The sequence below is a fragment of the Bison bison genome, unplaced genomic scaffold (genome assembly GCF_000754665.1).
Source record: "Bison bison bison isolate TAMUID 2011002044 unplaced genomic scaffold, Bison_UMD1.0 scf7180017864252, whole genome shotgun sequence".
In the NCBI taxonomy this organism is placed as follows: Eukaryota; Metazoa; Chordata; class Mammalia; order Artiodactyla; family Bovidae; genus Bison; species Bison bison.
In genome coordinates this window covers 1331329-1352959 of record NW_011494824.1, presented here as the reverse complement: position 1 = coordinate 1352959, position 21631 = coordinate 1331329, and the positions used below count along the sequence as shown (strand labels likewise).

The following is a 21631-nucleotide window of genomic DNA, read 5'->3' as shown; positions in this document are numbered from 1 at the left end:
GTTTTCTGAATGTTGAGCTTTAAGCCAACTTTTTCACTCTCCTCTTTCACTTTCATCAAGAGGCTCTCTAATTCTTCATTTTCTGCCAGAAGTGTGGTCTCATCTGCATATCTGAGATTATTGATATTTCTCCCACAATCTTGATTCCAACTTGTGCTTCATCCAGTCCAGCATTTCTCATGATGTACTCTGCATATAAGTTAAATAAATAGGGTGATAACATACAGCCTTGACCTACTCCTTTCCCGTTTTGGAACCAGTCTGTTGCTCCATGTCAAACTGTTGCTTCTTGATCTGCATACAGATTTCTCAGGAGGCAGGGAAGGTGGCTTCCCATCTCTTGAAGAATTTTTCCACAGTTTGTTGTGATCCCCACAGTCAAAGGCTTTGGCGTAGTCAATAAGGCAGAAGTAGATGTTTTTCTGGAACTCTCTTGCTTTTTTGATGATCCAATGGATGTGGGCAATTTGATCTCTGGTTCTTCTGCCTTTTCTAAATCCAGCTTTTCTAATCACAAGTGATTAATGAGAAAGCATATGTTTATTTTCCTTATTTGAATATCAGATCACCTGACCTGCCTCTTGAGAAACCTATATGCAGGTCAGGAAGCAACAGTTAGAACTGGACATGGAACAACAAAGGTCCGTCTAGTCAAAGCTATGGTTTTTCCAGTGGTCATGTATGGATGTGAGAGTTGGACTGTGAAGAAAGCTGAGCACCAAAGAATTGATGCTTTTGAACTGTGGTGTTGGAGAAGACTCTTGAGAGTCCCTTGGACTGCAAGGAGATCCAACCAGTCCATCCTAAAGGAGATCAGTCCTGGGTGTTCATTGGAAGGACTGATGCTAAAACTGAAACTCCAGTACTTTTCCACCTCATCCAAAGGGTTGACTCATTGGAAAAGACCCAGATGCTGGGAGGGACTGGGGACAGAAGAAGGGGACGACAGAGGATGAGATGACTGGATGGCATCACCGACTCAATGGACATGAGTTTGAGTAAACTCCGGGAGTTGGTGATGGACAGGGAGGCCTGGTGTGCTGCAGTCCATGGGGTTGCAAAGAGTCAGACACGACTGAGTGACTAAACTGCACGAATTCTAATACTGCCTCTCAAGGCTTTCATCCAACAGGGAGGACTCAGCAACCAGCTCAGTTAAACAGAGTGAAATCCATGGACTGACCTTGTAAACAATCTTCAAGTTATAGCCAGCCTTCAGCACGGTTTCAAGTTCCATGTTTCCAAAATCAGCAGCTACATGCAAAGGAGTCTGCAAGCCTCTGCCATGAGAAATTTCAAAAATATAATTCAAGCATGTTAAAGAGAGAAGAAAGCTACATAATGAAAAGACACAGGAAAGCAAAGGTGTCCTCCACAGGCATAAGGGAAAACAGATAAGCTTATTTTTAAACAGGAACAGGAGACATTAATTGCTGTTTATTTATAACAATGAAAGATTGAAAGGAAGTTACATGCTTAATAAGGAGACTCATGAGATAAATTATGGTATATACACATATTGGAAAAGTAGGCAACCATCACAAATGACTTTTTAAAATAATTTCAATAAGGGATACCTACAGTAGTAAGTTCATAGAGATACAGCGAAATGGTGTGTCGAGGAGGAGGGAATAAGGAACTACTGTTTAAAGAGTATGGAGTTTCAGTTTGGAACGATAAAGCTCTGGAGATAGTGTGAGAGTTATGTACATGGTCAATATGCTTAATGCCACCAAACTGTACACTTAGAAATGGTTACAATAGTTAAATTTTATGTTACATCTATTTTTCCAGAATAAAAAATAATTTCAGAGATTTCTAAAAATGAAAAAGTGCTTGTAACATTTAAAACCTTAGGGAAAAAACACTATCTAGCTGAGCTCAATTTATATATAAAAATAGAGAAAGAGAAGAAAATGCGTTGGTGATGTTAAGAATGATAACATCTAGATTGAGGGATTAGAGGTTATTTTTATTGCCTTCTTGATGCTTTTCTCTATTTTGCAAATTCCCTACATTATAGTGTATAGAAGGAGTGTCAGCTTTTAATTCCTTTCTGAAGTAACTATTTTCCAACAAAAAGGACAAGAGTGTCTCAGAGAAATAGATGAAATCACAAGAAAATCACCCATCTTATACCTCCCACCAAAAGAAATTCTGATGTGAAGACATTTCTAAAATATTAACACAGAAAGGGACACTGGTTGCGACCCAGCCCAACTCCTAAACCGGAGGGAGGAAGCAACTCCCTCAGTGTCACACAGCTGGGCAGTGCCACCTGGTTCAGGACTCTTCCTCCTAGCGCACAGGGCCAACCTGCTTGGGATGTTAGCAGAATTAATATCAAAAGGCATTCACTAAAGACCCACTTTAGGTGGCAGTGTGCCCCTCTGGCGGCTCATTACCTAAGATACGGAACTTACACTGACAGACTGATCAAAAGTGTATACCAACATGGAACAGAGACTAGTGTCACACACCAAATACTCAAAACCTCCCTATGGCAAAACTGCTAGAAGTCTAGAGGGCAGGAAATGCACCAAAATATTAAGAGAGCTCTCTTTTTGGGGGGGGATTAGAACCAAATTGTAAGTTTTTAGCTTATTTATGTTTTCTTACTTTTATACATTGTGTGTATTCTTAGTCTAACAAAAACCATCAATGATGAAGAGTTTGATACCCTGGGTGGCAGTCTAGTAAGCCTCGTTCACTGGAGTGGAGCTAGTGAAACCAGAACCACTTGTGAGTTCTGTCCATGTGGAGAGAAAGATGCTGCCCATAAGAAAATATCTGGGGCATTAACATAGCTGAACACACATGTATGTTTAATAACAAGGGGGATTTTTCTTTCCCTCACTTTTGGGATAGTAAAAGACCAGGGAGGAGAATGGTCCCTGGGGAAGGAAGGGACAGACAGGGAGTTAAGTCCCCATTCACCTCAGGGCACCAGTGACCTCACAGGTTGGAGCTGGAGCAGAGATGGGCATCAGTGCTCTGGCTTCACAGATGAGGAAACCGAGGACTACCCAGTGGGTAAGTTCAGGCATCCTCACCAATCATGGCTGCTCCTGACCTTGGAGGGGGCAGCCAGGAAGGAGGGAGAGGTCCCGAGGCTCATGGGTTAAGACCCCTCTCTCTGAGAGTTTTCCTTCCCACTCCTGGCCTCTGGAGGAGTGCAGCCCGTCCCACAGCAGGACCCAGTGCAGACAGCACCCACCCCCATCCTCTTAATTCTTCCACTTCGACATTTCTATTTCTAGCCAGTGACGGATGCCTTCTATGGAGCATTTGGTTCTGCTCCAACGACTGAATTCATGGTGATTTAAAAAAAATTTTTTTTCAAGAGGTCTCTTTTGCCTTTGGGCAAAAAGAAGATACATTCATTTACTGTCTGTCATACAGAAACAAAGCTTCCTTCTGGGGGAAAAGGGTTCTCTGCCAACTACAACATTTCACACTGGGGGAGTAGCTTTTGATTTAAAGAGGCTCTGGTGATTTACCGCCGAGCTACAGTTTATCTATCTGAAGCACTGGGCCTGTTAAACGTGAACAGTTTAATAATGCACTGGCTGGATCCCAGTTGTGCATTTGAAAAAGACAGAATATGTGTGTGCAAGTGGGAGTGAGGGTGAGAGGAGGAAAAGGATAAAAAATAGATGTGCCTGTTCCTCCCAGGAACCTTGAACTTGATCAAAACTACCCCTAAACACACTGAGTTGAAACAAGAAAATTGACTCTCCAGGTTCTGACTTGCTGGCTTACCTGATTTAAGATATCAGTGTCATGCTGTGCACTTAATAAGCTGTTCACCACTGTGACATGGTTATTGAGAACAGCTAATGAAGAGGGGACGCCTTAGGCTGCAGAAACAAATGACAATGTCAAATTCAAAAAATTCTGGCTTCAACATTCAGATCAAAAAGTGACTCATTTCAGCAGATAATCCCCTGAACACTGACACTGCCCAGCGTGGTGGTGAGTCCTTCACTAAGTCTTCAGCAATCATTTGCCTGCCAAGGCCGCACAGCTAACCTACTCACCAGCAACCCACCCTCCTGCATCATTTATTCTAGAACTTGATTCTGAGCACTTACTATTAGCCAGGCTCTTTTCAGGATGCTAGGGGTTCAGTCAGCATCCCGAAAAAGAGCCTGGCCTATGAATGAATGGAAACTATGGCTTTTCCAGTAGTCATGTATTGATGTGAGAGTTGGACCATAAAGAAGGTTGATCACTGAAGAATTGATGCTTTCTAACTGGGGTGCTGTAGAAGGCTCTTGAGAGTCCCTTAGACAGCAAGATCAAATCTGTCAATCCTAAAGGAAATCAGACCTGAATTTTCATTGGAGGGACTGATGCTGAAGCTGAAGCTCCAATACTTTGGTCACCTGATATAAAGAACTGACTCACTGGAAAAGACCTGATGCTGGGAAAGACTGAGGGCAGGAGGAGAAGGGGATGACAGAGGATGAGACAGTTGGATGGCATCACTCATTCAGTAGACATGAGTTTGAGAAAACTCTGGGAGATAGTGAAGGATAGGGAAGCCTGGTGTGCTGCAGGCAATGGGATCACAAAGAGCTGGACACGACTGAGCGACTGAAGAAGAGCAACATGGGGTTCAATGGTGAACGTGGCCCAGCCTCAGGAATCTTTCATTGAGTAGGGAAAGTAGACATTGATTTTTTTTAAGTCACAAAATAAATATACGGTTACTAATTGTGTTAAGTACCTTGGAGGAAAACTGCAGAGTAGTAAGATAACATATGTTGGGGTGGGCTGAGGGCCAAACTTTCCGGAGGGCAGAAAAAAACTTTCTTGAAGAACTGACGTCTGAGCTCAAATATGAAGACTAAGAAACTACTGAATACCTTAATTGCAGGACTTCGCAGGGCCTTCAAAGAGCTAAAGTGCAGTGGGAGTAACCACAAGGAGGAAATGGCAGTCATATTCCATATTTCCTAACTTGCCTTGAACTAGGGCTTTTTCTCCCTCGAGCGGGTTGTGGGACTAACACCCCCTCACCTAGGGTACGGTCCATGCTCAGCCCTCCCACCTATGTAGTCTGACCACCGTGTATTCACTAGGCCCAACAGTCTGCTTTCCTCCCACTTTGTGGCTAAAATGCCTGTCTTCCGGCCACGCACTACTCACCTCCACCGCGGGCTCCTTACCAGCTCTGGCAAGCTCAGTGCCCGCCTCCACAGTCACACACAGCCTCTTGCTGCCTTACTCCCACCCAGCTGCCCCTGGTCCCGGGGGCTCAAGAGAAAACACCTCCCTGGGGGAGGACAAGGCAGCTGCAGGGAGGAAAAAAGGCGAGGAGAACACAGCTAAGGTGTGAGAGTGAGGTGAGGGGCATCTAGTGGGGAGGGGCGGGGTTGGGGCACAGGGAAGACAGAGCAGCAAAGGGGATGCAGTGAGACCCTGTGGACCACAGAAGCTGAGCTGAGAGGAGAGAGAGTGGAGAGAAGGGGTGCAGATGCCTCGAGGGTAGGTGCAGAGGACGGCGCAGGGTTGCTCAAGCAGAGACGATGACGTTAGTCTGCATCAGGAAGGCACATACAACACATCCTCCTAATGGCACCACTACACACTCACGGCCCCAACAGTTCAGTTCAGTTTAGTCACTCAGTCGTGTCCAACTATTTGGGACCCCATGGACTCCAGAATGGAGAAGGCAGTGGCACCCCACTCCAGTACTCTTGCCTGGAAAATCCCATGGACAGAGGAGCCTGGTAGGCTGCAGCCCATGGGGTCGCTAGTCAGACACGACTGAGCAACTTCACTTTCACTTTCCACTTTCAAGCATTGGAGAAGGAAATGGCAAGCCACTCCAGTGTTCTTGCCTGGAGAATCCCAGGGACGGGGGAGCCTGGTGGACTGCCGTCTATGACAACACGACTGAAGCGACTTAGCAGCAGCAGGACTCCAGAATGCCAGGCCTCCCTCCATCAGCAAATCCCAGAGCTTGCGCAAACTCATGTCCATTGAGTCAGTGATGCCATCCAACCGTCTCATCCTCTGTCATCCCCTGCCCCTCCCACCTTCAATCTTTCCCAGCATCAGAGTCTTTTCGAATGAGTCAGCTCTTCACATCAGGTGGCCAAAGTATTAGAGTTCAGCTTCAGCATCAGTGCTTTCAATGAATATTCAGGACTGATTTCCTTTAGGATGGATTGGTTGGATCTCCTTGCAGTCCAAGGGACTCTCAAGAGGCTTCTTCAACACCACAGTTCAAAACCATCAATTCTTCAGTGCTCAGCTTTCTTTATAGCCAACTCTCACATCCATACAGTTAATACTCTCATATCCCCAACAGTTAATACTGTTTAAAAACACGAGGCTGACAGCTTTTCATTCACAACCACCCCAGCAGTTAGGTCTTCTATTCCACACTTTACATACTGAGAGAGTCAATTCCTAGGCAGGTTGATAAGAAGTCCAGGTCCCTGAGGAGGAGAGAAGGGCCTGGGGCTCTTGAAGAGGAGATAGGGGCCTGGAATTCTCAAGGAGGAGGAAAGGACAAAGTCTTTTCTCTCTCTCTCTCTCTCTCTCTACATTCCTTAGTCTTAGTCACATAAAACATTTTTTTCCTTAAGCCCAGAACTGATGATTACACAACAAACAACTCAGTTTAAACTCTGTACTAAGGATTATATCGGAGAAGGCAATGGCACCCCACTCCAGTACTTTTGCCTAGAAAATCCAGTGGACGGAGGAGCCTGGTAGGCTGCAGTCCATGGGGTTGCTAAGAGTCGGACACGACTGAGCGACTTCACTTTCACTTTCCACCTTCATGCATTGGAGAAGGAAATGGCAAGCCACTTCAGTGTTCTTGCCTGGAGAATCCCAGGGACGGGGAAGCCTGGTGGGCTGCCGTCTATGGGGTCGCACAGAGTCGGACATGACTGAAGCGACTTAGCAGCAGCAGCAGCAAGGATTATATAACAACAATGTATCCTGCTTGAGGACAGTTTCTCCTTGAAAAACCTTCTGACTAATCCTGATACCTTAAAATGTATATCATGGGAGTGGGTCTGGTAAGATCTTTAGATTGTTAGTTCTAATCCTGTCATCTTAAAACGTAAATTGTGGGAGTGGGTCTAGTAAGATCTTTACAATCTTGCATTCTTTTGATTCACTGTGAGTGAGTAAGTGAAGTCGCTCAGTCTGACTCTTTGCCACCCCATGGACTGTAGCCTGCCAGGCTTCTCCATCCATGGGATTCTCCAGGCAAGAATACTGGAGTGGGTTGCCATTTCCTTCTCCAGGAGATCCTCCCAACCCAGGGATTGAACCCAGGTCTCCCACATTGTAGGCAGATGTTTTTAAAAAGTATATAACTCCCTTGCTGACACTAGCAAGGTGGTCACTCTCTGCCCCCTTCTGATGTCTATGTCAGAAGCTTTCTCTGTCCCTTTTTATACTTCAATAAAACTCTGCTACACAAAAGCTCTTGAGTGATCAAGCCTGGTACCTGGTCCAGAAGCTAAATCTTCTTCTTTGGAGATCCTGAATCACCTAAGCTATCAATTCAGAGGTTAAATCACCTCCTAAGGCATCTGAGCTAGGAAGTGGAAGAGACAGGATTCAAACCCAGATCTTCCTGACTCCGACATCAACACCAGCCTCCTTCCCACAGGGGTAGATGGATGGAAGAAAGGTGTAGTGATTGAGCAAAGAACACAGCAGTACTCAGAGGAGGAGGAAAGGAGGGGCAGATGGGACCTAAAGCTGTGTGCATCAGACTGTCCAAGGGTGAGCAAGGGCAGTCGGAGACAGATGGGGTGGAGGGGCAGGCTTTCCGTACAGACCTCTTCTGCTCTGGGAGGACCTGGTCTCTATGACACCAAGCATGAAAAAAAAAAGAACAGATCCCTAATCCCAGTGACACAGGGAGGGCCCTTCCTGCTGGGACTACCAGCCTTGCTGTGGCCCCAAACCCTCCTGAGAAACAGGGGGCATCCTTGGATAGACCAGACAAATTCAGAGCCTCTCGTGCCATTCTCCAAAAACTACCAATCCTGGTTTAAATCACATCCCTTCTCTCCAGTTAATACAATAAATAGCAATGGCTTAAACAAGAGCAGAGGAAAGAATATTCTCCCAGGAGAAATGAAAAATAGCATCTAATTCCAGCACAGATGGCCTTTGTTAATTCTGCCAGGGCCAACTTCAGAAAACCTAAATCAGTACAAATGACTGACTTTCAAAAGAAAAACAAAATCGGTCAGCGAAGGGGGAAAAATAATCCTTCTCCTTCCTATTAACAGCAGTGTCATCATTTTCCCAGACTGATAAATTTAATACAAGAATGGCATCTCCAGACACTTGAGAAAGTTTAACTGCGGCAAATATAAATATTTAAAACACAAAGATTTCATTTTGTTCAGGAACTGCAACAACTTTCTAAAATTCAGCCCTCGGATTCTATTTCTCATGATTAAAACTCAGTCTGCAAAAGGAGTTGGTCAGCCCTCCCAGAAAGAATTCCTCCTTTGTGGTCACCTGTTCTTCCCTTCCCTCTCCCCAGCATATCTGCAGGCAGCATCTTACGGCACACAGAGCCTCACAGAGCTGGGATCAAAGTCCATGTTATCGTAATAGACTCACTTCCATCTTCTGGTGCAGATCAACGTTCTCATTGAGAAGAAAGCTGACCAATGATGCATGGCCATTCCGAGTTGCTGTCTGCAAAGCACTGATATTGATCTGTAACAGACAGGTGGAGAGAGAAGGCAGGGAGGGATTTCCATTAGAATCCAGCACGCTTTCTGGTGTTCTTCTCATGGTTATCAATGAATACAATGAAACCGTATGACTCTTTTAAAGAGAAAATCCAATGTGTTTCTTATTATTGGGTGGGGGGTGCTCTTTGCTGCTTCTAGGTAAAGAGTCAGGTCCTAGGCATGCCTCAGGCAAATATGAGCTAAAGCCAGGAAGTACCAAGTGAACTGGGGCCAGGTCTTCTCTCTATATACCCTGCTAACCCTCTCCTTGAGCCAGAAGAAATGAACTTGCTCTTGGCCCCAGAAATGTCTCAACCCTCTTTCATTCTGTTTACCAGTAACTGTCCCCTTGCAGGTACCACCTCAAAACAGCATGAAAGTGTTAGTGGCTCAGCTGTGTCCAACTCTTTGCGATCCCACGGACTGTGGTTCACCAGGCTCTTCTGACCATGGAATTCTCCAGGCAAGAATACTGGAGTGGGTTGCCATTTCCTCCTCCAGGGGATATTCCTGACCCAGGGATCAAGCCCACGTCTCCTGTGTCTCCTGCTTTGCAGGGGGATTCTTTACCACTCGGCCACCTGGGAAGCCCCTGATTATCCCATCCTCTTGCAAAAGTCCTTGCAAGAAGAAAAGCTTAAAGATAATAGTGTATGGTTCTAAGCCGCTGTGCTTTGGGTTGGTTGGTTTTAAAGTGATAGGCAAGTGGAACAAATACTCACAGAACTGATACACACTCCAACCAATGGGAATCTAGCTTGAGCTGATACTAAATGCCTGAATGACCTTGAATAAATGGCCTCATAGAGGCTCAAGGATGGGCCTCTATGTCTTCCTCTGTGACAGTAACAGAACCACCTATATTATTAGTTTTCTATTGCTGCAAATAACAAATTACCACAAATGTAAGTGCCTTAAACAATACAGATGTATTATCTTACAGTTCTAGAGGTCAGAAGTCTGAAATGAGTCTCACTGAGTGAAGAGAAAGGCCTATAGGGAGGCTTTCAGGAGAATCCATTTCTTTGCCTTTTTCAGTCTGTGGAAGCCACACACATCCCTTGGCTCTCAGCCCCCTCCTTTACCTTCAAAGTCAGCAATGGGGTGCTCAGTCCTTCTCATGTTACATCCCTCTGACCTCCCTGCTGGCCTCATTGTTCTGCTTGAAAGGATCCTTGTGATTATATTAGGCTCACCTGGATAATCTCATTGTAGGGTCAGATGATGATCAACCTTAATTCCCCTTCGCTCTGTAACTTCACAAACTTACAGGTTCCTGGGATCCTAATATGGACCTCTTTGGGGGGCTGTTATTCTGGCAACCACAGCATCCTACCTCTTTTCCTGAAACCATCACAGTACTTGGGAAATACATGAGCTAGTAAAGGTGAGCAATGATCTTCAATATCATCTCAATAAAGCCACAAAAATTTATTGAGCACTTATTATGTATCAGATCCTATGTTAAATAGTGGGGGCGTGGATATGATTAGACTGACAATATCTCTGACATTACATTCCAGTAGGGGTGGACAATCGATATATAGATCGGTAGACTGGTAAATCAGTAAATCAACAGATTTAGAATAATCCATCTATTAGATTCTAGATGTTATTAGAAGAATAATATCAGCTAGTGGTAATGAGCATGCTACAGTGAGAAGTGAAATAGTGTGACTGGATGATTATTTTGGATTGGGTGACATCTAGACTGAGATCAGAATGGTAGGAAATGCCCCCTAGTGGAAGGATGTGATGCAGAAACAGGTTTGTAAAGAGCCCAAAGCCAGGAACCCAAAGAGCTGTAGGGGCCTGTGGCATCTCATCCACGAGACACAAGAGGCACAGAGTGTATGACCTTCAGACTTTTTAAGCACCAAAGAAATATTTGAAATCTTAACAACAACAACAAAATCAGTTGGTTCCAAATGCCAAAAGAAAACCACCAAATTGAAGTGAATAAATATTTAATCAACATAGTCATACATCATTGATTGTTAAATGCAATATTCATAAAGTATTCAAACACTGTAAACAATTTGCAGGTTAAATTTTTTCACCTCCCTCAAATTTTCAAGTATGAGCAGAGTTCTAAGAAATCAATCATAAATTCAATTGAGTTCAGTCGCTCAGTCGTGTCCAACTCTTTGCGACCCCATGAATTGCAGCATACCAGGCCTCCCTGTCCATCACCAACTCCCAGAGTTCACCAAACTCACATCCATCGAGTTGGTGATGCCATCCAATGATCTCATCCTCTGTTGTCCCTTCTCCTCCTGCCCCCAATCCCTCCCAGCATCAGAGTCTTTTCCAATGAGTCAGCTCTTCGCATGAGGTGGCCAAAGTATTGGAGTTTCAGCTTCAGCAGCATTCCCTCCAAAGAAATTCCAGGGCTGATATCCTTCAGAATGGACTGGTTGGATCTCCTTGCAGTCCAAGGGATTCTCAAGAGTCTCCTCCAACACCAGAATTCAAAAGCATCAATTCTTCGGCGCTCAGCCTTCTTCACAGTCCAACTCTCACATCCATACATGACCACAGGAAAAACCATAGCCTTGACTAGATGGACCTTTGTTGGCAAAGTAATGTCTCTGCTTTTCAATATGCTATCTAGGTTGGTCATAACTTTTCTTCCAAGGAGTAACAGTCTTTTAATTTCATGGCTGCAGTCACCATTTGCAGTGATTACTTCCTTACTTCCATAATAAAGAAAAACTGAACAAAACCTAAATGGCCGGGAGCTAAAGAAGGGTTAAAGGCATTTTGGAAAGACCCTAAAAATATGCATGCATCGGAACACAAAGAAAACTCAAAGGAAAACATATCAGATGTTTATAAGATAATCCTTTCAGTGTAGAGAAAATATGAAAATTGCTATTTATGTTTATTTTTATCTCAATCTTTAAAATTTATATTTCTGGCATATGTTTTATATTGATTTAATGATAAATGCACCTGTGATAAGGCACATGCTCACATTTTCTTTACTGATATGAGTTTGCTACCTAGAATGTTTGGAGAGCACCACACTCAAGCCTAGTCCCATGAGTCACTCCATGGTCTGGCAAGGGCCTATGTCAGAAAACAGAGGCAGCCCAAGACCGTATGTACCTTATGGGCTTCATCCAAAGGATTAATAGTATCACTAGATACTTTGTGCAAATAAAATCTATCACAGTCTACAAGTACAGTTTGTTAGACTTAAAGACTTTTCTTCAATGTGCCCTGACTCAAAAATAGCTAAAATGTGGATTAAATCCAGATGCACACATTCCAGTGGTAAAGTATTAGAATAGAAAAGGGCCAGCATGACTAAGACTTTAAATCCTATGACTATAGGACTGGATCTCTATATTTGTGAAGGCCAATCAGGGCTAAGATTTTTGCTGGAATCCAGTTCTCCTTGAGTTTCTCACGCATCATTCATAACTTTTATTCAAGAAGACCACATTCCTAGGATCTTCATAAAGTTAAAGCACTTCAATGTGATCATCACTACTATGAAGTCCAAGAGGACTCCACTCACCTGGATCTCCAAACAGCCAGCTCCAAAGGCGTGGACCCAGAGGTTAAAAAGTGACCTCCCAGAGCAGATGACTCACGGTCTGCCTCCGCAGCCGCAGCCTCTCCGCTGAACCCAGGCCTGCTTTCTATCTCCCCGCTCCCCTCACCTGAGTTATCCCCTCCCACAGTGTCTCAGGGAGAGCCCGCCCACTCCCTGGTGACTGAGGCGCTCCCCCTCCTCCCCTCCTCTCACCCTCCACAGCTCAGGGATGGGCACCCCACCGTCCTGGGAGTGCAAGCCAGGGAGCTGCGGGGCAGAAAGTCTCCCCTCTCCCCAGCCCCTGCTCACAAGTCCTGTGACCTCTACCTCCTCCTCCCACCTCAGGCTGTGTGCTGCCCCTGAGAGTCTGCCCAAGAGCCCTTGCCCCTGTCATTTCGGGTCACCTGAAGGGACGCCCCGCCTCCAGCTTTCCAGGCCCCAGTCCTCCCTTCAGAGCACAGCGTCAGTGTCCTGCCCCGCCTGCGAGGGCTCCCGCCGCTCTGTGCCGCCTGAAACCCTCCCGGGTCTCTGCTCCCGGTAAGCGCGGCCTCCCATTGCTCCACCCCAGCCGTCCTCAGGTTCGGTGCTGTCGTTCCCAGTACTCACCGTGCTTTTTCATGCCTCAGTTCCCTCACTTGGGCTCCGTCTCCTGGTACCAGTGTTCACTAGAATGCCCAGAGCCACATAATATATCACCTCGTCTGTGTGAGGTATTTCTGAAACAGATTTTCCTTTGTGTTCCCATAGCACACTGCATATACATCTATTAGTGTATTTAACCCAATATAATATTTATTGTATGCCCATCTTGCCCTGTAGGCTTCCAGAATAAGAAAACACTCTACGTAGCAGGGTTCAGTCATGGTTCGGTCACTAAGTCATGTCTGACTCTTTGGGACCCCAAGCACTGTAGGCTCCTCTGTCCACCATCCCCCAGAGCTTACTCAAATTCAGGTCCATTGAGTCAGTGATGCTCTCTGCCTCATACTGTAACCATTATCCAGAGTACACATTAAATATTTTTTGGTGAATAAGTGAATGGATTAACAAATGAACCGCTGTGAGTTCCTTTAAAGAAAAAGGGAGGAACCTTTCTGCATCACCTTTTACACCCTGTGGGCTTCCCTTATGGCTCAGCTGGTAAAGAACCCGCCTTCAATGCGGGGGACTTGGGTTCAATCCCTGGGTTGGGAAGATCCCCTGAAGAAGGCAAAGGCTACCCACTCCAGTATTCTGGCCTGGAGAATCCATGGACTGTGTAGTCCATGGGGTCGCAAACAGTTGGACACGACTGAGCGACTTGCACTTCACTTTGCAGCCTGTGGCACAAACACTTTTGTTTGCCCCCTATTCCTTTCTCGAAAGCCGTTCTTCTCACTCTTCCTCTTCTGCACCGCATGCTCACCTGTATGAGCCCCTGCACATACCTCATTGATCTCATGTATTTCTGGTGACTGGGTGAGCAGCACTGGCCACAGGGCTGTGACCACGCTTTTCTGCGAGGTGCAGGGCAGCGCTCTCCCCCCCTAGAACAGAGACCCCCTCAGGAGAGCTTCCCAGGAACATGCCGCACCCACAGCTAGGGCTGCAGAATGGCTTCCAGGGGCAGGGGGCACACTGGATAAAGCTGTGGCTCCAGAACTGGCCATGTTTTCCATAGTTTTAAGTGAAATTCATACTTTTAAAGTTTTAAATTGAAAATACATAGCTGTTTGAATGTGAAGGAAACAAACCATCCATGTTTCTTTTTTTACCCTCGCTGCTAATCTGCTAGTAAAAAATGGAATAATGCAAGTAATTGTATATAACTTTTGGGAAGGCAAACTGTCGCAAGACTTCTGGGAGGTAGTTTTAGCAATATTATCCCGAAGGGTTTTACAGTGTGCAGCACTCATTGACCCACACTTTCACATCTAGGAATTGCTCCTTAAAAAAAGCATCAAAGACATGCACAAGCACATGGACATCCACTCGGTGTTTCCTTCCCTGGTCAGGTGGGACTGGAGTCCCCAGAAGATCTCAGGGCAAGAAAAGAGCAACTGGGTGACAGTAGAAAATTCCATGTAGTCCTCTGATTTCAGACATTTATGGAGCAAAATTGGTGATTCGGACAGTCCACTGAAAAAGTGGGTTGATTTCATTGGGATATCCCATGATCTTTCCGACTGTAGTAACAAGTGAAGAACTCAACTGCTCACCAGAATGCCATTGCCAAATCTATACCTCAACTGCCACTTCCCTTTCTCTAGTCCTTGGTGAAAAAATAAAATTCCATCTCACCTTGTCCTTTTCTGCAGTATGCAGATTAAGGAAGAGAAGTGTTCCTATCATTTTGACGTGGCCCCTCTCTGCCGCCATAAGAAATGGTTTTCTTCCCTTCTGAAAATCAGTCACAAATGCCAGTATTATTACACACTTATTAAACACACAAGACAACTGGCCAAGTGGGGAGCATTTTGAGGAGGGCAAGAAGGCCAAGGTGGTGATTCTGGTCATGGCTTTCTGGGCTCTTCTTAGGGGCAAGTCATAACAACCTCTCTCACTTCAAACCAGATCCAGTTCTGAGTTTTCGCCCCAAACTCCATCAGCACAGAATCATTTTCACGGGGGCAGGGAGGTATGTTCAGACATGGCCTTTCCAAAGCGTCTGGGGAGGCCCCGCCTCACAGCCAGACTATCTTCCCTTTCAAATGGAACATTTTTACCAACTTTCTGCATTTATGCAACAGGTCTTTCACTCAGCTATTTATTGAGAAGCTGATTTTGTGCCAGACCTCATCTGAGTCACTTGCATATCACTCAGTAAGCCTTGCCTTACTGATAAAAATGCTTGAAGCAGAAATTCTCCAGGGTTTAATATTTACATGACTCATTGAGACATGAAAGAAAGAAAGTGAAGTCGCTCAGTCATGTCCGACTCTTTGCGACCCCATGGACTATAGCCTACCAGACTCCTCTGTCCATGGGATTTTCCAGGCAAGAATACTGGAGTGGGTTGCCACTTCCTTCTCCAGGAGATCTTCCCCACCCAGGGATTGAACCCGGGTCTTCTGCATTGTAGGCAGACACTTTACCATCTGAGCCACCAGGGAAGTCTTGACATGACAAGTCTTGTCTTGAGACATGACATTGTATCAACTGCTTCTTTTCAGGCCCTCCCTGCTTGTTAATGGGGCTTCCCTGGTGGCTCAGATGCCTGCTCATATACTTCTCTTTGACATTCACTAAGGATCAACAGGAAAACTCTTGAGAACAGGTCTGTATGATGTAGGATGGAGAAATTAGGAATTATCCAGAGAATACAGCTTAAGACAGATGTTTAGGTGTGATTTGTTAGGGAGGAAAGTTCAAGGGTAGAATCTTCTGATTATGGTAATTTCTCCAAATTTTCACATTGCAAAGGGAGACTGCATTTTTGATAGCCAAAACGTCATTTGGCTATTGAAAGAACAGTGAGACACCTATAGAAAAACTCAATTTTCTAACCTGAGATATTTAAAAGCAGGAAAACAAGTTGGGGTGGCCAAGTTGGTGGGCAGCAGAAGTATTTTCGTCAACTAAAGAAAACATTCACAAATTGGCCTGCTATGTTGTTAACCAAAAGCTTAGCAAGATGTTTGAAATGTTAAAAGCAAGACACAAGACTCTTTATAAGAAGTTCCCTGAATCTGAGATTTGTTATCTGATCTCCTGCTAATGTAAGATAATAAAAAGTAATGCTTACTGTTTGCTTGAGATAATAGCTCATGATTCTCCAACAACTCAAAGAAAAAGGAAGGAAAAGTGCTAGAATAGTAAATGGCTTCCAGAAAAGTATGTATGGATCAGTCCTATGGGACTCTATACATGCCAGAGTAACAAACAGGCACCAAAAATTCACCTTATTTATATTTTTGAGCCAAATATGTTGCCAATTAGACCTATATCTCTAGCCCTTCAAAGTCTGAAATCCTGTCCTCATTGAATCACCAAGAAAGGACAAAGCAAAAAGACAGAGAATGCTTGGTGCCCACTTTTGCTGCTTGTGAGATTAGATCCATAATTGGAGATAAAGCTCTAGTCTTGAGCCACAAACTGGTGTTTAGTCAGTAAGTCATGGCCAACTCTGTTTGAATCCATGGACTATAGCCCACCAGGCTCCTCTATCCATGGGATTTCCCAGGCAATTATTGGAATAGGTTGCCATTTCTTCTCCAGGGGATCTTCCCCACCCAGGGTTCATCTCCTACTTGGCAGGTGGATTCTTTACCACTGAGCCACCTGGGAAGCCCCATGAGCCATCAACAGCTTTTGGGAAATGACAGAATGATTGTGTCCAGCTTATACAAATACCTGCAGAGAGCGCCAACAAAGCTCCATATAAACCAATCACAAAAAGAAAGATGAGAAACGCTGATTATATATTAGATGAAAACATTTAGTCACACATTCTTACAAATTAGTCACTCATTTATTCAACAACTGTTAACAATTATTAAGCATTTATATATATCTATATATCTTAGATATTGTCCTAAGCAAAAGTGGCCAAGATAAAAGAATATGACACCCTATCCTCAGGAAGCTCAGAGTCCATTAAGGAAGATGAGCAAATATGCAAGTGATTGTAATGAAATGCAATAACCAAATTGGTGATATGTGGGGGTACGTAACTCAGTTTGAGTTTGTGCCTGTGGTTGGGGAGGCAGGTGATAAGAAATGGTGGCTAATGCCCTGGAACAGAAGAAAAGAAGTCACTGAACTCAGAGATGCCCAAAGTATGGTTTCTCCTCTGGCATTCACAATTCATCTGTAGTTCCTCCAAGTCCAGATGCAGCTTACCGATCAGGAATCATTTTTATCATAAGCAATGCTGCTTAGTAAGAGTTAATATTGTACTTTTGTTTGTAGAGACACAGAGCCAGAAAGTTAACTGAGGTTTAAATTCTCATGCAGAAAGGAAAGGTGATTTGTTAGCCCTTTATGCACAAAGGGCATGAATAACACGTGATGGTGTTCTGTCTGCGCGTGGACATTTGCTGCTTGTGTCTTTGCTTTTCCTTGGGAGAACCGCTCCCCTGCCCCTCTCCCTGCCAACACACACACACACAACCGTTAATTTAGCCCATTTACTGCTGTCAATGGCCAGGCTTTACCTGCCACGATCATATAACCCATGGTCACAGGAATTGGTTCAGGATTGGGCACATGTTTCAGGCAGGGCCAAACAGAATTATTGTGATTTATATATTTGATGATAAATATAAATATTTATATATTTGATGAATATTTGATGAGGGAGAAATTTTCTTTCTTATGAATCAAAATCCATAACACTATTCATAAGAATTTAAACTTGAGGCTGCTAGCAGCCATCCTTCCCACTATGTGGAGAGTATGCTGCTCAGTAATACCCACCGAGGGACTTCCCTTGTGGTCCAGGGGCTAAGACTCCATGCTCCCAGTGCAGGGAGCCCGGGTTCCATCTCTGGTCAGGGAACTAGACCCCACATACCGCAACTAAGAGTTCACATGCTGCAAGTAAAGATCTCACATACTGCAAATAAGACCCGGCACAGCCAAATAAACAAATACTTTTGTAAAAATGCCAACAGAAACAGCCAAGAGTTGGGCGGGAGCTGAATCTAGCCATGCCTGCAGCCAGCGAGATACACCCTCAAACTCTTTAGTTAGGAGTTCATAAACTACCTTCAATGTTTTTTCCAGATTAAACTGGATTTTTGTCACTCATAACAGAAAGAATTCTCACTAATACATATGTAGCAATCTGGGGAAAAACACTGCTGGAAATATTAGGAGTCTGTTCAACCTTAAAATGGCCTTACTATGTTATCCTTGGTTGCTACAAAGTCTTGCATTTCTGCATGGTTAAACAAAGTGACAGAGGACCCACCCACAGAGAAAGTCTAGTCTGATAAGTGGGAGGTTATCAAAGATAAAACATTTTTCCTCCCTAACAAAACAGCCATTGCTTCGAACTTTGGATGCTCTTTAAAAAATGTTATCATCAAAAACAAAAAAAAAAGTGAAAGCCAAATTACACAAAATAAGGACATTTAAAGTAGTCTGTATCTTATAAACGTATCAAAAGGTAGCATAAAGAAAGACCAGCTGACAGTAAAATGAGATACAAATCTTTTCTCCCATCTCTAGTACATATTCTAAGCAAAATAAGAAGTTTGAAAACGTGAGTTTTTTTTTAATATAGTTTATTGTGTCTACTTTCATATTTTTAACCACCCAACCCTTTTAAATTATGTTCGAATGGGCCTCTACCCAGTGCAGCTGTCTCCAAGAACGGAGACTGTCCTCACTGTAAGGCAGGGAGATTTTCTGCCTGGAGGACTGTGGAGCCTGGTGTCAGCACCTCAGGCTTCAGACCCCAGACAACCACAACTCAGTATCCTAAATCCCTTTCTTAATTAGCAAAAATGAGAAAGGTTCAGAATTTCTGTTCCTTTTTTTTTTTCCTGTGTTAGCTTAATGTGTACTTAACCTAATATGTCTTAATTCAATGCACTTAAATTGTTTGCACATGAATAAGTCTAAGGTGTTGCAGTTATTCATTAAAATTATTTTTCATTTTTAAGTTTACTGCAGGGTTATTTGCGGAGAAGGCAATGGCACCCCACTCCAGTACTCTTGCCTGGAAAATCCCATGGACGGAGGAGCCTGGTAGGCTGCAGTCCATGGGGTCGCGAAGAGTTGGACACGACTGAGCAACTTCACTTTCACTTTTTACTTTCATGCATTGGAGAAGGAAATGGCAACCCACTCCTTGCCTGGAGAATCCCAGGGACGGGGGAGCCTGGTGGGCTGCCGTCTACGGGGTAGCACGGAGTCGGACACGACTGAAGTGACTTAGCATCAGTAGCAGGGAAGCCTTGCGTGCTGCAGTCCATGGGGTCACAAAGAGTCAGACATAACTGAGCAACTGAACAACAAAAAAATATATATATACACACATGTATAGTGATTCCCTTTACTGTAGGGTAGAAACTAATACAACATTGTAAAGCAATAAAAATTAAATACAAATTTAAAAAGCAATAAAAATTAAAATAAATTAATAATATAACCAAGTTGGGTTTTCCAGTGGGCTGAAAGTCTGTGTCCCCTCCCACCAAGTTCATATGTTGAAACCCTAAACCCAGTGAGATGAATTAGGAGACAGGGACTTTGAGAGTAATTAGGCCATGAGGGTAGAGCCCTCACGGATGGGATTAGTGCCCTTATAAATAAGAGGAGGCCAGAGTGCTAGCTGGCTCTCTTTTCTGCCCTGTGAGGATACAAGAAGTCAACAGTCTGCAACCTGGAGGACGACCCTTACCAGAACCAGCCCCGTGCTGGCATCCTGACTCCGGACTTACAACCTCCCAAGCTGTGAGAAAGAAGTCTCAGCTGTCACCCGGTTTATAGTGTTTTGTCATAGCAGCCTAAGACAAATTTATCCCAGAAATGCAAAATTGGCTCAACATTTGGAAATCAATGTCACTCACCACATTAACAATTTAAAAGAAGAAAGCACATGATCATCCTAATAGATGCAGCAAAACTTAAGTAAACAGAGAGTATAAGCAAATACTCGATAAAAGTTATCTAATACTTAAAATAAACATCATATTCAATGCAGAAATATTTCAAAGCATTTCTTTAAGATCAGGCGTAAGAAAAAGAGGTCCACTATCATTTCTACTTCATATTATATAAGATCAACGTTGTATATGCTAACTGTTCAATAATAAAAGAGAAAAAAATATCAGAAAAGGAGTTTTAAAAAAATTATGTAGTTAGATAGTAAATTCAAATTATGAAAACTCCTCGGTGGTCCAGTGGTTAGGACTCCATGCTTTCACTGCCAAGGGCTGGGGCTTCGTCCCTGGTTGGGGAACTAAGATCTCACATGCCAGGCAGTATGGCCAAAAATAAATAACGTATTTAATTAAATAAATAAATTCACATCCCATAGGATTTTCTTTTTTTTTTTTAAGATTTTTTTTTAATGTTGACCATTTTTTGTCTTTATTGAATTTGTTATAATATGGCTTCTGTTTTACTTTTTTTTTTTTTTTTGCCATGAGGTATGTGGGATCTTAGCTTACGGCCAAGGATAGAAACCTGCATCCCTTCCTTGCATTGGCAGAAGTCTTAACCATGGGACCACCAGGGAAATCCCCAGTAGGAATTTTCATGGAAATCAGAAGGCTATTCTAAACATATTTGGAAGAACAAAGGATAGCCAAGTTACTCCTGAAAAGAAAACCAAAGAGAGGGATTAAGCCTACCACTTTCACATCTTATTATAAATCCACAGGAATTAAGATGTGTGATATTAGCTCAGGGATAGATAAGTTGGACCCACGGAACAGAATGGAGAGCCCAGAGTGTTTACAACGTTGATTGTGGTAACGATTTCACGGGTCTATACTTAACTCCAGACTCATCAGGTTGTACACCTTAAACATGTGCAGCTTTTTGTAGGTCAATCACACCACAGTAGAGTGGTTTGAAGAAAAAAACAGTGAGCACAGAAACATTCCCACTCTTGCAAGGAAAGCTGATGTCTGTCAGAGCTGTCACTGCAGATCAGTGGGGAAGAGACAGCAATAAATAAACAGTGCTGGGTGATTGTCGGAAATAAAAGTGACCCGCACTTCACACCATATAAGTCCCTCACATACAAATGAGTTCCATTCTGAGAGCACATTCGTTTAAATCCAGTTTGTTCATAAGTCCCGCAAAGTTAGCCTAGGTACCCAATAACACAGTTGGCTATATAGTACTGTACAACTGAAGTGACTTAGCAGCAGCAGTAGCATATAGGTTTATAACATTTTCCACATGAATAATACATAACAAAACAAAAAATAAAGAAAACATTTTTAATCTCACAGTATAGTACCATGAAAAGTATGCTAGTTTCGGCTACATCACCACTGCTGTTACATTTGCTTCCGGACATCCTGGGCTGAAATAAAGCTACCGTACTACTGTACTCTACATAGCACTACTCAGTAAGGTACACAAAAGCACAACCATTTGTAGAGGATGCACACACATGACAATGTACGCCAGACACGTGAGTCAGCGTATGTGACTGGACATGTGAACACACATTTGCCTCTTTGAAAGCTCACAACATGAAGGTTCATATGTAGAGGACTTACTGCACAAAAATTCAGTTCCAGATGAATCAAGAACTTAAATATGAAAAGCATAACTTTAAAAGATACAGGACGTCCTTGGTGGTCCAGCGGTTGACTCCCCACCCCCACTGCAGGGGGCACAGGTTTAATTCCTGGTAGAGGAAGCTCTGTGCTGCCCTGGTGGCTCAGATGGTAAAGAATCTGCCTGC

The 21631-nt window shown here is 43.8% G+C and overlaps 1 protein-coding gene and 1 non-coding gene across 2 annotated transcripts in view; both read right to left on the bottom strand.

Moving 5' to 3' along the window:
- ANKDD1B (ankyrin repeat and death domain containing 1B) overlaps positions 1-21631 on the bottom strand; it is a 73403-nt gene that overhangs the window by 25365 nt on the left and 26407 nt on the right. Inside the window, 8 exon segments of the mRNA XM_010847637.1 lie at positions 1184-1270; positions 3751-3839; positions 3842-3860; positions 8617-8715; positions 13704-13746; positions 13748-13792; positions 14512-14519; positions 14557-14655. Coding sequence (XP_010845939.1) covers positions 1184-1270; positions 3751-3839; positions 3842-3860; positions 8617-8715; positions 13704-13746; positions 13748-13792; positions 14512-14519; positions 14557-14655 — 489 coding nt within the window.
- Positions 15297-15368, bottom strand: TRNAC-ACA. The gene has a single exon. It is a non-coding gene; the product is annotated as a tRNA-Cys (tRNA).